The sequence below is a fragment of the Trachurus japonicus genome, chromosome 5, assembly GCF_045865225.1.
Source record: "Trachurus japonicus isolate A0001 chromosome 5, Traja_1.0".
Lineage (NCBI taxonomy): Eukaryota > Metazoa > Chordata > Actinopteri > Carangiformes > Carangidae > Trachurus > Trachurus japonicus.
Window position 1 is genome coordinate 18,238,003 of NC_140911.1, and position 12,531 is coordinate 18,250,533.

Genomic DNA, 12,531 nt, shown 5'->3' on the forward strand with positions numbered 1-12,531 from the left:
ACAGAGAGAGAGAGAGAGAGAGGCAGAAGACTGGAACAGAAAGTCCCCAAGTGATGTCATTGTCTTCCTTCATCATAACCACTTCAAATGCATTAAAACTGAGTCTACAGGCTCCAACACACGAAGAAACAAAAAAAAAGACAGGAAGTCGGGAAAGCCTTGTTTTGTCATTTGGATATGAAAAAACAAACAATCAAATAAAATAAAAAAGACAGCAGACAGCAGTTGTCACATGACAGCATATGACAAAGATACACAAGAAGCCTGATCTGCAGAAAGGCTGTGAGGTCAAGACACATTCGCCTGTACTGTAGCCCGCCTCCTTTACATCAAGTGGAGGTAATAGTGTGAGGCAACAGTTAAAAGTACAGCAAATATGCAATATGTCAACAAGGAGTCTACCCCAAAACACACAGATGATTAAATATGTGCCATAGATGCAGGGCCCATAATGCATAGATATTATTACCCACTGGCCTTGACTGACCATGGACCCCACCCCACACAATCCTGCCCTATAGTGTGTGTGTGTGTGTGTCCAGCTCTCCTGACTCCAAGTTTACTGTGATTCAGATTATCTCATTCATGTTTGTCAGGGTTCCTACGCAAGTATGGAAAGTATGGAAACGTATGGAATTTGATTTTATGCATTTCCAGGTCTGGAAAAGTATGGAAAATGGAAACTATTGTATGGAAAAATATTTATCTTAATACTTATCTGGGTTTGGTCTCATCTGAAGTTATTTGGGTTAATTATTTGTATGCACTATTATACCCAGCTACAATCTCCAGGAAATTATTTGGTTTACACATTCAGAATAATGAAAACAAATGATAAATTGCATGATTTTTTTATGTTATGCACATCTATTTACTCAAATATCACAAATAATTTGAATTTTTTTACAGAGAAGTCTGGAAATTAGGGTCTGGAAAAAGTATGGAATTTGGAAATTTAAAATGTGTAGGAACCCTGGTTTGTGCAGTATATGAAACTCATGGCCATGGTCTTAAAACAAGATTGTGACTCGGGGCTTTAATATTAGCTTTAAAAAATATATATACATCTGCTGACAAATGCTAAAACAGCATTTTTGGGGTTAAAGGGAGACCTCACTAATACATGTCTATTATTGGAGCCGACAGTGGGTTAATGCAACACTCACAGGATACTGTGGGCATGAGAGATGTCCTGGCTCTTAGTCCACTCTTAAGAACAGCGTAATAGGTAAATCATTCATATCTAAATATTCCTTCCTGTCCATTCCTGCACACAGCACAAGTGTGAGTCACTGCTCTGATCTTTTACTTCTGTGTGACTCATCTCATTCATCATCAGTGACACGACTGAGGAGTGGGACACATATGCGGTTCAGTCGGGTGTTTGTAGCTAAATCATGTGAACACGGGGATGGTGGACGTTGCTGTTGTGTTCCTTAGTGGTGATCAGAAGTCACAGGTGCGCACACGTGAACACACCTTCCCCTCCCCTAATCCCTGTAAGTGGTTAAGCCTTAGTCAGAGAGCTGCGCTGAAACACAAATCCATTTGTAAGACAACTTCAGTTTTTCCTCCACTTATTAAACAGTCATCAAAAGTATATGGACAAGCGGCTTTGGGTCCTTGAAAAGCGCTATAAAAATCCAATGTATTATTATTATTTTTTTTAATCACCTTCTGTAATGCCGTGCAGAATTTATTTCTCCTGTTAAGAACATGATTTATGAATGAATGAATGAATGTTTTATTTTCGTGTCATGCCACCACTGTGGCCCATCCCATATGGGATTACAAGACACAATAACAAATACAAAATACAAAAACTAGACAGTCCTTCCTGTTGGTGTTACCTGCCACACAGGTGTGACATAAATAAACAATTTCAGATTACATTCAGTACTCAACTATATATCGCTCTTCGTCTCGTTGCCCAAGCCTTTTCAAGAAATAAAGAAAATGCAAAAAATATTCAAATAAAAAATAAGTTTTAGCTTCTCAGCATCGTCCAACCACACAAATTCGTTATTTGGATCTACTTTACTAAACAATTTTTGTCTTATAGAGTCATAGAAAGGACAGTAGTACACAAAATGCATTTCATTCTCCACCTCTTGGATGTCACATAAGTTACAAATTCTATCATCTTCTGCTGTGCCGACATATCTGCCTGTCTCCATATGAAGACCAAGAATACCAGCTCTCAATTGAGCACACAGGGATCTTTTCTTTTTAGACAAATTATACAAAACATAGTTTTCTGGGCCAAATACCTGTTTTATTTGACAGTAAGTAGTTTTGGTTTACCCCAAGTATCTAATTTATGTGCATTACATGAGTCAGAGTACAGATTCCCTGGTCAATATGACTAATACAAGTTAAAGTTGTTCAGTCACATTTTTACATGACTGAAAGTACCAGGGTACAGTATTTTATTACTGAAATTTCACACAACACATTGTTGTAGTATTGTTCCACATTTACAGAACCTACTGACTGACTGACTGTAAAACCTGAAGAATATGATACAAAGCCATTAATATCAACCAAAGGACAGACGAGACGCTTTTCTTTTTTTAGTCAGTAATGAAGTTTGTTTGTGGTAAACACAGTGAACAATTGAAACTAAATTAATCTCTCTTCTTTTGCACATTTGTAAAATGCAGACCTAAGATCATGGTCTCTGATGACGAATCTTCTGCCTCATCTTTATCCAACGTGACATCTTTCGGACACCGACTGGTGGTTCAAACATGATATTTTTTCTCTCATTTTCAAAATAAAACTAATTTTGCTTTGCTGACTAAAAGCTCAACTTCAAAGTTAAGAGGCCTTCAAAAAAAGTATACGTGTGCTCCATACAAATCCTTAGGCCCCCAAACAAAACGACTCACATAATATTATCTTATGGTAAAAACTCCTAAAACACCTCTTACTGCCCTCTGTAGAGCTTCAATATTATCACAAGTCTGAACTGCCACATATGCCACTGAAGGGCCAGAGCGCCCTCTAGTGACTGACCACCGTGTGGAAAATCAATGTAATCTGGAATCAGAAGATACAACAATATGAAGCAAGATGAATTAGAGTTATAAAATGATCCATATTAAATGTGTGTAGTTTTACTGTGTAATGCACTTTCATAAAAACTACATTATTTATAAATCCTAATGAGTGATTAAATATCATCAGTATAGGCCATTCGACCAAGATACCGTATATTGTGTGCAGGGCCGTTGCTAGGAATTCTGGGCCCCCTTAAAGAATACTAAAGTGGGCCCCTCCCCCTAACTTTTCCTTTTTTTTTCTTAGACTACGTATGTATTATCGTTTTTTATTTAGCCTTCTTTGTTTTGATGCTAATGCAGCATTACACTGCAAAAACTCAAGTATCTTAGCAAGAATATTTGTCTTATTTCTAGTCAAAACAAATCTCATTCTACTTAAAATAAGACACATCATATTAAAAGTAGCTTGTTTTTAGACACTTTTTACTTCTTTCAAGCTTATTTTCACTTGGAATAAGTAGAAAAAATCTGATAGTGGAGCAAGTTTTTCTTCCTTATTACAAGCACAAAAAACTTACTTTCACTGGCAGATTTTTCTATTTATTGTGAATTTAAGTGAAAATGATCTAAAAACAAGTAAATTTTTAGGTAATGAGTCTTATTTTAAGTGGAAAGAGATTAGTTTTGACTAGAAATGAGACATTTGGACAAGAAATAAGACAAATATTCTTGGAAAGATGTTGAGTTTTTACAGTGTACTATGAGTATTAGTCAGGGTCTTAGGCAGAATAAATCAGTCATACAAATATTAGACTACTGGGGTTTTTTATGGGCCCCACTGGGCGCTGGGCCCCTAGAGTTATCATCACCTTTCTCCCCTATACAACGGCCCTGGTTGTGTGTGGATGACCGACAGCTGAAGTTGCATGAACTTTTAAGTCACTGTGATGAATAAAGGAGGCAGAGTCCACCAGTTGCAGCTCTCGTGTCCTTTTTTTTTCTTCTTTTTTACACAACAGTACAGGTGAACCACTGTTTTCTTTAAGCATAAACAAGGCATAAAATACATCAAGTCAATAAACCGTCACATTAACATCCACATGTCACTGAGCTTTACTTCAACTAAGATTTATCTTTTAAAACTGGTGAAGTAACTTACTATGTAATAAACTTCATGTCTAATCTCAATATGATGTGGAAAATATATTACTTTAACTTACAGTGACACAAACAGTTGCTCATACATTCCCTGGGCAGTGGCAGTGAAATAAACAGCTGCACTGATATTTTCCTTTAGATTTGACTCACTGGGTAAATGATAATGTACTTCATAGACATAGTTCAGCCCCCCCAACGTGTCCCCACTAATTTATCAACAGTGACACAGAACAACCACAGGGCTTCAATACAAAACCATTAACAGTCAGGTTACATGTTAAACAGATCTATGGGCAGGATCATGTAGAAATACAGCAGGATTACATCACAACCATTTATGGTCAAAGGATGAGGCCTAAAGACTCTCAGTGGGTGAACAAACAAATCAAAGAGAAGCTGCACACTGACGATTTTCCATTAGGAAATACAAACAGAAACCCAACATTGGTTTAAAAAAATATCCAACAGACCAATTAATGTAGATAAAAATACATAAATAATGTCACTGCAAGGCACCTTTTCAAAAGATCGTTCAAAACAAGGATGAATCTTAGTGTTATCGAACAGGCTAAATGTAACATTTGGATCAAACGCTGGTTTGGCCTGACATCAGTCACTGTGAGCTACTGGAGTAAACCTAGATAAAGAGCCCGCCTCGCTTTGGAAATATAAACGGGTGTCTCACAACCTCAAAAAAAAAGAAAAAGAAAAAAGAAAACAAAAAAAAAGGGTAAAATTAGTTAAATGCATTAAATACAGTAGATTGTAGTGTGACTTTCCTTACTTGGTGCGTGCTGTGTTTGCTGTAAACAAATGCAAAGAAATCAAAGTGTGCTGAAACTGTAACAACCGTGTGGCTCGGTAATAATATGTTTCATATGGCTGTTGATTTATGTGTTAGATGGTTCGACACACATCACAATGTGATCATCTACCATGTCTGTGGCATCGGCAGTTTTTCTAACTGAAGGATGAAGATCACTCAGCGTGTTTTCACCATCAGGCTTTGACTCATCTATTGAAGTTGAAATGACCAATATGATGATTAGCACTTCCTGTCTCAGATTACTTCATGGAAGAAGAACAGGGCATTTGCTCCCACTTTGAATGTCTGCTTCTGGGGGGTTGTTTCATGCGGCTAGCTACGGAGTGAGGGTTGTCTGATTTCAATCTGTTGGTCTTTTGCCTTTTTTTTTTATTTCCAAGACTAAGAACCAGCAGAGACTCAGGGGAGGATGATGTGCTGAAGTGGAAGCAAATGCCCTGCAGGTCTGCTGCTCTGAGAACCACATACATATAGTTTCCGGTTTCAACACAGGCTGCATCCAGGAGCTCTGTTGTACTTAGTGTTTAAGTATTTTAGTTTGTGTTCACACTTAGTGTTTTTGAGGTTTTTGAACATAGAACTGGAAGCTGATTACAGATTTTTTTTAAAAAAATAGAGAGCAGAGTGTTTTATAGTCACTGGGGACAAACTGAAAATTAGTGAAAGTCCTGTAACTGATAAACTGCTCTGCCAAGTGATGGGAGGTTTTCATTCATTGTTTCAATTTCTGCAAAGTTACCATAAGAAACCAGTGTTGGGCAAAAAGCATTCCTGCTGTGGGTACAGGCCGACACTTGAGGAGCATCAGTGATGCGGTTAAGGCCCGGGGACCCCTCCCTCCTCCATGGTGGCTGGTGGGTTGGGGTCCTTGTGGAAAGGAGTCTCCTTGTAAATGAACCAGCAGTTACCTGCCCACAGGATCAAGTTCAAAAAGCCAAACGTCTGTGGAAAGACAGAAATATAGACGGTGATGGTTAATAATTAGTTTGTATCGACAAAGTGCTGAAGTGGTTATATTTTAAACTTCTCATTTCTAACGTCAGTTTGTGGTGGAGCTGCACTGGACACTGAATCCTCCTGGTCCATCTTTAGTTTAGTATGTTTACTTCGGTCTCATAAAAACAAATACAATAGACAAATATAAAGGTATAAATACAAAACAAAACAAATCAGAACAAAAAACACAACAAGCAAAACAATTTACTTTGACCGAAAAGGTGTAGGCTGAAGCATCAGCTTATTTTGCCTACCCTTCTTAAATTAACATTTTCCGTTCACTCAATTTAAAAAGTTTTTTACAGAGCAACAACAAGAAGAAAAAACCCTGCATATTCTACATACAGCAGTTTATAAGCACACTGGTATTTATAAATCAGTTTTATATTTATTAATAATATTATTTTTAAATAACTTTTTGAATCTATTAAGTGTGTTGCACAGTTTGATTTCTAATTCTAGATTATTCCATTGATTGACTCCTGTAATTGATATACATCTTTGTTTCACATTTGTCCCTCTTAGTTCATATCTACTGGTTCGGGTCTGAAACATCCTCTGGACACCATCTGGAAGCAGATTATTGTTTACTTTATACATAATTTGAGCAGTTTTATAGTCCACAAGATCATTAAATTTCAAGATCTGTAGGTTTATGAAAAATTTGTTTGTTGAGTCTCGATAATCGGCCCTGTTGATTATCCTTATTGCTCTCTTTTGTAATATGAAAATTGGTTTTGTAATCTGTAGCAGTAACACATGGCTAACACACCACCATCCATAACACTAGGAATCACACAGTGGTTGTTTGACACCTCAGGTTCAACTCAATCAAACAAAAAAAGGGATAGATGAATGATAGATTCTGTCTTTTCTTATCTAATTTAGCTGTCGGTCACATCCCATACTAGTTGTCCTGACATTAGAGCCACTGCTCCATAGTGAAGTCCGACATACTGAACATGCTGTCTTTTTACGGGTGGGACTTTCCAGGGTTAACATGTTGCCAAATTGCTGACATTTTGCTGGCTAACCTTACGACTACTGACTGGAATCAATTCTTCTTCACAGTAGCTGACAATGGCCGCACACGACAACTTCCTGCGTTGGCTACTGCTGCGTCAAGTTTATGAATAAATTGTGTGGTATTGAAACAAAGACTAAAGCCCTATTCACAAATTTACAAATTACCAGAATCACCAGTCCTGTGGCTAGACATTTTTATGAAATGAACCATCCACTGACTCTCTTCTCTGTTTTTCCTAGGTATTGAAGTCATTAAATCAAATCAAAGAGGGGGGGTGTTAGCTTCATGAGGAAAAAGAGAGGAGCATTTTGGATTTTTTATTTGAAAAGTCTTTCCCCACAAGGTATGAATGAGGATTTTTCAATTAGTGATTTTTTATAGTGGGTTTTCTATGCATTTTGTGTGTGTAAAATGTATTTGTCATAATCTTTTCATTTTTTAAATTTTATTTTTAAATTTTATTTATAATTGGTTTTCCTTTTTTAAAAATATTTTATACTTAGCTGTTTTTTCTACTGATCATCTTTATGCCTGAATGTGTGAATATACTGTATATTTGAATAGCTGGGTTTCCATCCAAGTCGTATCGAATTTAAAAGCGGATTTTGTGAAAATGCGCAAAAAGCAAATGCGAATTTATGCCCGTTTCCATTCATTATTGTTTTGCGATTATTGGGAGAGGAGGAGTGCGCCGTGAGATTACGTCATAAGAGAGCGTGAATGTATCCAACAGTTGACACTCAGCTGACACTCAACATCATGGACAATTTACGTACTTTCCGGACTATAGACGCACCTGTATAAGCCGCTACATTTTAAAAGAAAATACATATATAGGCCGCACTTGAATATAAGCTGCAGGTTTTCATGTTGTAACATGAGATATTTACACAGAAAGACAGTCGGGAACTGTGACAGTCCGCTCGCTTTTCCGCTGTTTTGGTTATGCTCCTCTCCTCCATGTGCATCTGTTTACATACGAAGCCGGTGAAAAATCAATAAGTTACATAACGATGTTACGGCGTGTGTTTGTGTAGTCTTAACCGTCATAAACAAAAGATTATGGGTTACGGAGCGCGTTTGTGTTGCGGGGTGCAGAGAGGAGAGCTGGGACACCAGGGCGTCGTTCTCCATTTGTTTGAACGTCGCTGGGTGAAGTCCAGCAGCTTCACCCACAAACTCTGCCTCAATTCACATAATCTGTTTCCATCACAAAAACTCATATTTCCTTTAATCGATACGCTGACAAATCCACCCCCTCCAAGCGTATAAACTTTTATGCGCATTTACTGCCTTTATTCGAATTTCTGGCGTTTCCATTCAAGTATTTATTCGCAATTTTTGAAAATGCAAATAAAAAAAGGTGGATGGAAACGCAACTATTGATTTTGTGTGTGTGGTGCTGTGGATCACCTTATGTGATCATCTCACTTCTCTTTGGTCCATGACCAAATAAGGTGCTTGCCATACCAGTGCTAATTGATGTGTCACAGGTGCTCCCCACTCTCCTCATTGGTTGGGACAAGTGGAGGATTGGTCAAGATCTCTTTCAGCTGTGTCTATTTGAATGATGTGTTGAGTTTGTTTCTCTATGACCCTGATGAAGGCTAGAGCCAAAACACGTCGGTCTAATAAAGTTGTTTGTTGTTGCTGGAGCTCCTTTGAATGCTCTCCAAATGAGCAGATGTCCCCATGTAATACTAATCCCATGTGAATATAGCCTGACAAGACTATATCATTAAAATGTCTAGTCTGGAAACGACCGGTAGACCTCGGCTCAATCCAGGGGGCAGGATGAAGGCTGTCTTTCAAACTGCCTCTACATGCAATAGGGCAGCGCTACGACCAATCAGAGCAAAGAGCAAGATGACGTTATAGCCTGACAAGCCAATTAAAATGTATGTCGCCATCGTGTTAAGCCGCCCAACGTAGCCTCGCATCACCAGGCTCTTCAGACAAGCGAAGAGCCTGGTGTCCGTTACCTCCGAATTCGTCTGCATTCTGGTTCCTGTCTGTAGCGGATACCGAAATCACCAAATTCACCAAAATAAAAGTGTTCACCAACATAAAACTTATAAAATAAACATTAACTTGTAATACAATAAAAGCAAAATGTTAACTTAATGGCTCGGGGACTTTCTTGTAAATTATGTTCCTTAAATTAAAGAGTTTTACAGCATTTTATTAGCTTGGTGCTTTTATTTTGAAGGAAAGGTCTGTCTCTCTCGCCCTGGATCCGTTTCCTACCAAAACAGCGAGTCAACGGCCCCAGACTACGCCCAACGACTCTCTAAACAGATAGAGCGCTGTGATTGGTGAACACAATCGGTGTTTGAGACTCAAAAAGTTCCTACGGCTCGTTTCTAGACCCACCTACGGAGCAAATATTTTTGCTGCCGCTAGGGTGCAGCTAGATTTCTAGACTAATGTGAATAGGGAGTAAGAATATATGTTTACACAAAAACATAGACATATGAAAATAAAAAAAACTGAAACCAACAAGATAAAAATAAATAAATAATAATAATGTGACCTTACAATGTGATGCTTTGGTAGAACTACTAGGTTATGCTCTGTGTCTGTGTACAAGAACCATTATTCATCCTGTATGTTGTAATCGGCTACGCATGTTTGAGCTCAGAGGGTGAAGCTTCAGAGATCACTTTTCTTTCACCATACTTCTGTGAATGGAGTGATTTCATCCAGGAGGAAAATGAAACCAATAAATATGAAGAGAAGAGAAAGTTTGTTGATACACAGAATCGACAGGTGGGCAGTTATCCTTTTTCCTTAGGCAGATAACGTCTTTCAAAGGTCATAAACTGTGATAAAATATTCTTTCACCTACAAGACCGTTACGACCACAGTGAAGCTGGCGCAGCGCTTTGCTGTGACTCACCACGGAGGCGTTGAGGCGGCCCATGGAGGGATAGTCTCCTGCGTGGCAGATGTCCTTGCATGAGTCCACCAGGTGCACAGGGTCTGTGGCCCATTTGACATCAGTCAGGCCTTTGCCCCAGGCCGAGGAGGACACGAGCCACAGGAAGGCAAAGGCAGCGGTCACCACGAGGTCCTGGTACGGACACAAGAAAACATGGAGCATTGTTACAAATACTATATCAGTATCATACACCCACAGAGTTCTTAGTTCAAGTTGTAAATAATATTATCTACAATAAAAAACACAAGTATGTTCTTATCAAACGATCAAAGTTCACACAATTTACAAACCTTTTCATCTCATCCTTGTGTAGGATACAGACTTAGTTGGTATGGGATAATGTAATTCAGATTATGATGATTAAAAATGTATTAGACAATCTTTCTATAATTTTACTATTTGAAAAGATTTTAATTCCTTAATCAGGTCGCAACTTCCGTGTTGTTCTCTCTGACTTCAAACATTTTCATACTACGAGATTTGAAAATAATGCTGCTTCATACACTACAGGATTTTCGAAGTAATATGCCAGCGAAAATTAGCCTCAAATGCTGGAATGCTTTGCCACCTTTATGATATGGCCTATATACCTGCTCCTTCTGATTAAAATCTAAGATTACATGATAAGACTCGAGAATCAAAATGAATTGCTGGTTAAGAACAGACAGAATTAAAAGGTAGGAGTCAAGCGACAGACGATGAATCAACTGTGATGTCTCCCCACAAAGGAGAAGAAGTAAGCTTCCCCTGCTATAAGATCCATCCCAAGATTAGGGCTGTCACACTGATGAAATTTTAGTTGATGATTAATTGTCATACAAATAACTGATCCTTTCATGCCATTAAATAGCCTAAACATAGTTTAATGATACACTTTGTGAAAAAAGACCATCTATTATTGGGATTAAATATTGGAACATATAAATAAAAATGACCTTACAGTTTGTCTTTTGGCTTTGCAACTAAATCCATGATAGATGCTCATCGAAACACAGTCAGCGAATATTAGAAATGAAGCTCTTCAAGAGAAACAGTTATTAAAAGAGGACCATCCAGATCTCAAGCAGTGGAAAACGACGAGGAATTAGGATTGTAAATATGACATTTCTGTTAGCTTCATCCATTGATTCAAGTAGGCCATAAAGGTTGAGAATAACCGGTGAATGGGAAACACTGCCCCAGAGCTGGTGGGTGTAAAGATGGTTAGTAGGTAATAAAAAAGAAAAAGAAGAGTTCCCGCACACATGGCCAACTTGCAGAATTTATTATGCAACGTTTCGGTACTAGACCTTTTTCAAGCCACCACAGGAAGCCATCTTAAATAGGAGTGGCTGTGTGACACAAACCAATCACTTTCCCACACGTCTGGATGTGAGGAATTCAAGTATTAAATATCAACATATAAACAATAGAAACAGCATCAATGTAGTACAAAGGTAAAGAACAATGAATATACAATAAATATTAAGCTGCCGTGACTGGATACATTAGGTCCTAATGGAAGGTAATAGCAAATAATCACAGTCAGAAACAATAAATACGACAGATACAATAGAAAAATAGAAGACAGAGGGACTTGCAATAAAAAGTGTGCAAGGCTACAATAGAAATCTGAAACAGTCTGAACAAATCATGCAGAGTCTACCTACATATGTAAAAGACTGACTCAGACTCAGACTGTTTCAGATTTCTATTGTAGCCTTGCACACTTTTTATTGCAAGTCCCTCTGTCTTCTATTTTTCTATTGTATCTGTCGTATTTATTGTTTCTGACTGCGATTATTTGCTATTACCTTCCATTAGGACCTAATGTATCCAGTCACGGCAGCTTAATATTTATTGTATATTCATTGTTCTTTACCTTTGTACTACATTGATGCTGTTTCTATTGTTTATATGTTGATATTTAATACTTGAATTCCTCACATCCAGACGTGTGGGAAAGTGATTGGTTTGTGTCACACAGCCACTCCTATTTAAGATGGCTTCCTGTGGTGGCGCAAACATTTGCTTGAAAAAGGTCTAGTACCGAAACGTTGCATAATAAATTCTGCAAGTTGGCCATGTGTGCGGGAACTCTTCTTTTTTTTTTGCTTTTTCTAGTAGGTAATAAAGACAGGATGTTTACTCACGATGATGGGGCCGCGGCTGGTCTGGCGGTAGACGTTCTGGTAGCCCAGGTAGAGGACCAGTGTGGCGGTGCAATAAAGAAACCCAAACACGCCGACGCACACAAAGAACTGCGCCGAGGAGGAGAAGTCTCCCTGCAGGTACCGTTGGGTCGCGTTGGCGCTCTCACATGGTGGCATCTGGTAGGGGTACGCCGACAGCCTGAGGAGATGGACAGAGGGAGGGAGAACTCTCCTTCAACAGCTGCTCGGAGGTTTTTTTTATACTCTGTGTGATTTCGGGGAAAACAAGTCCTCACCTCAGTTACTCTTTAATCCAAGGAAGGCAAGAAGAGAGAATGACAGGATTAAGCAACACTTGTCAGACTTTTACACTCGACTGTGCACAGGCTACACAGAACCTTAACCTACACAACTACCGTATTTTCCGGACTTTAAGTCGCGCCTTT

General features: G+C 38.5%; 1 protein-coding gene across 1 annotated transcript in view; it reads right to left on the minus strand.

Moving 5' to 3' along the window:
- Nucleotides 1-4,908: 4,908 nt before the first annotated feature.
- Nucleotides 4,909-12,531, minus strand: part of sypl2a (synaptophysin-like 2a) — a 17,233-nt gene continuing 9,610 nt past the window's right edge. Inside the window, exons 4-6 of the mRNA XM_085776597.1 lie at nt 12,086-12,284; nt 9,912-10,085; nt 4,909-5,931 (exon numbers count right to left, since the gene is read on the minus strand). Of these exons, the coding sequence (XP_085632723.1) occupies nt 5,806-5,931; nt 9,912-10,085; nt 12,086-12,284 (499 nt within the window). The 3' untranslated portion in view covers nt 4,909-5,805. The remainder of the gene's footprint in view (nt 5,932-9,911; nt 10,086-12,085; nt 12,285-12,531) is intronic.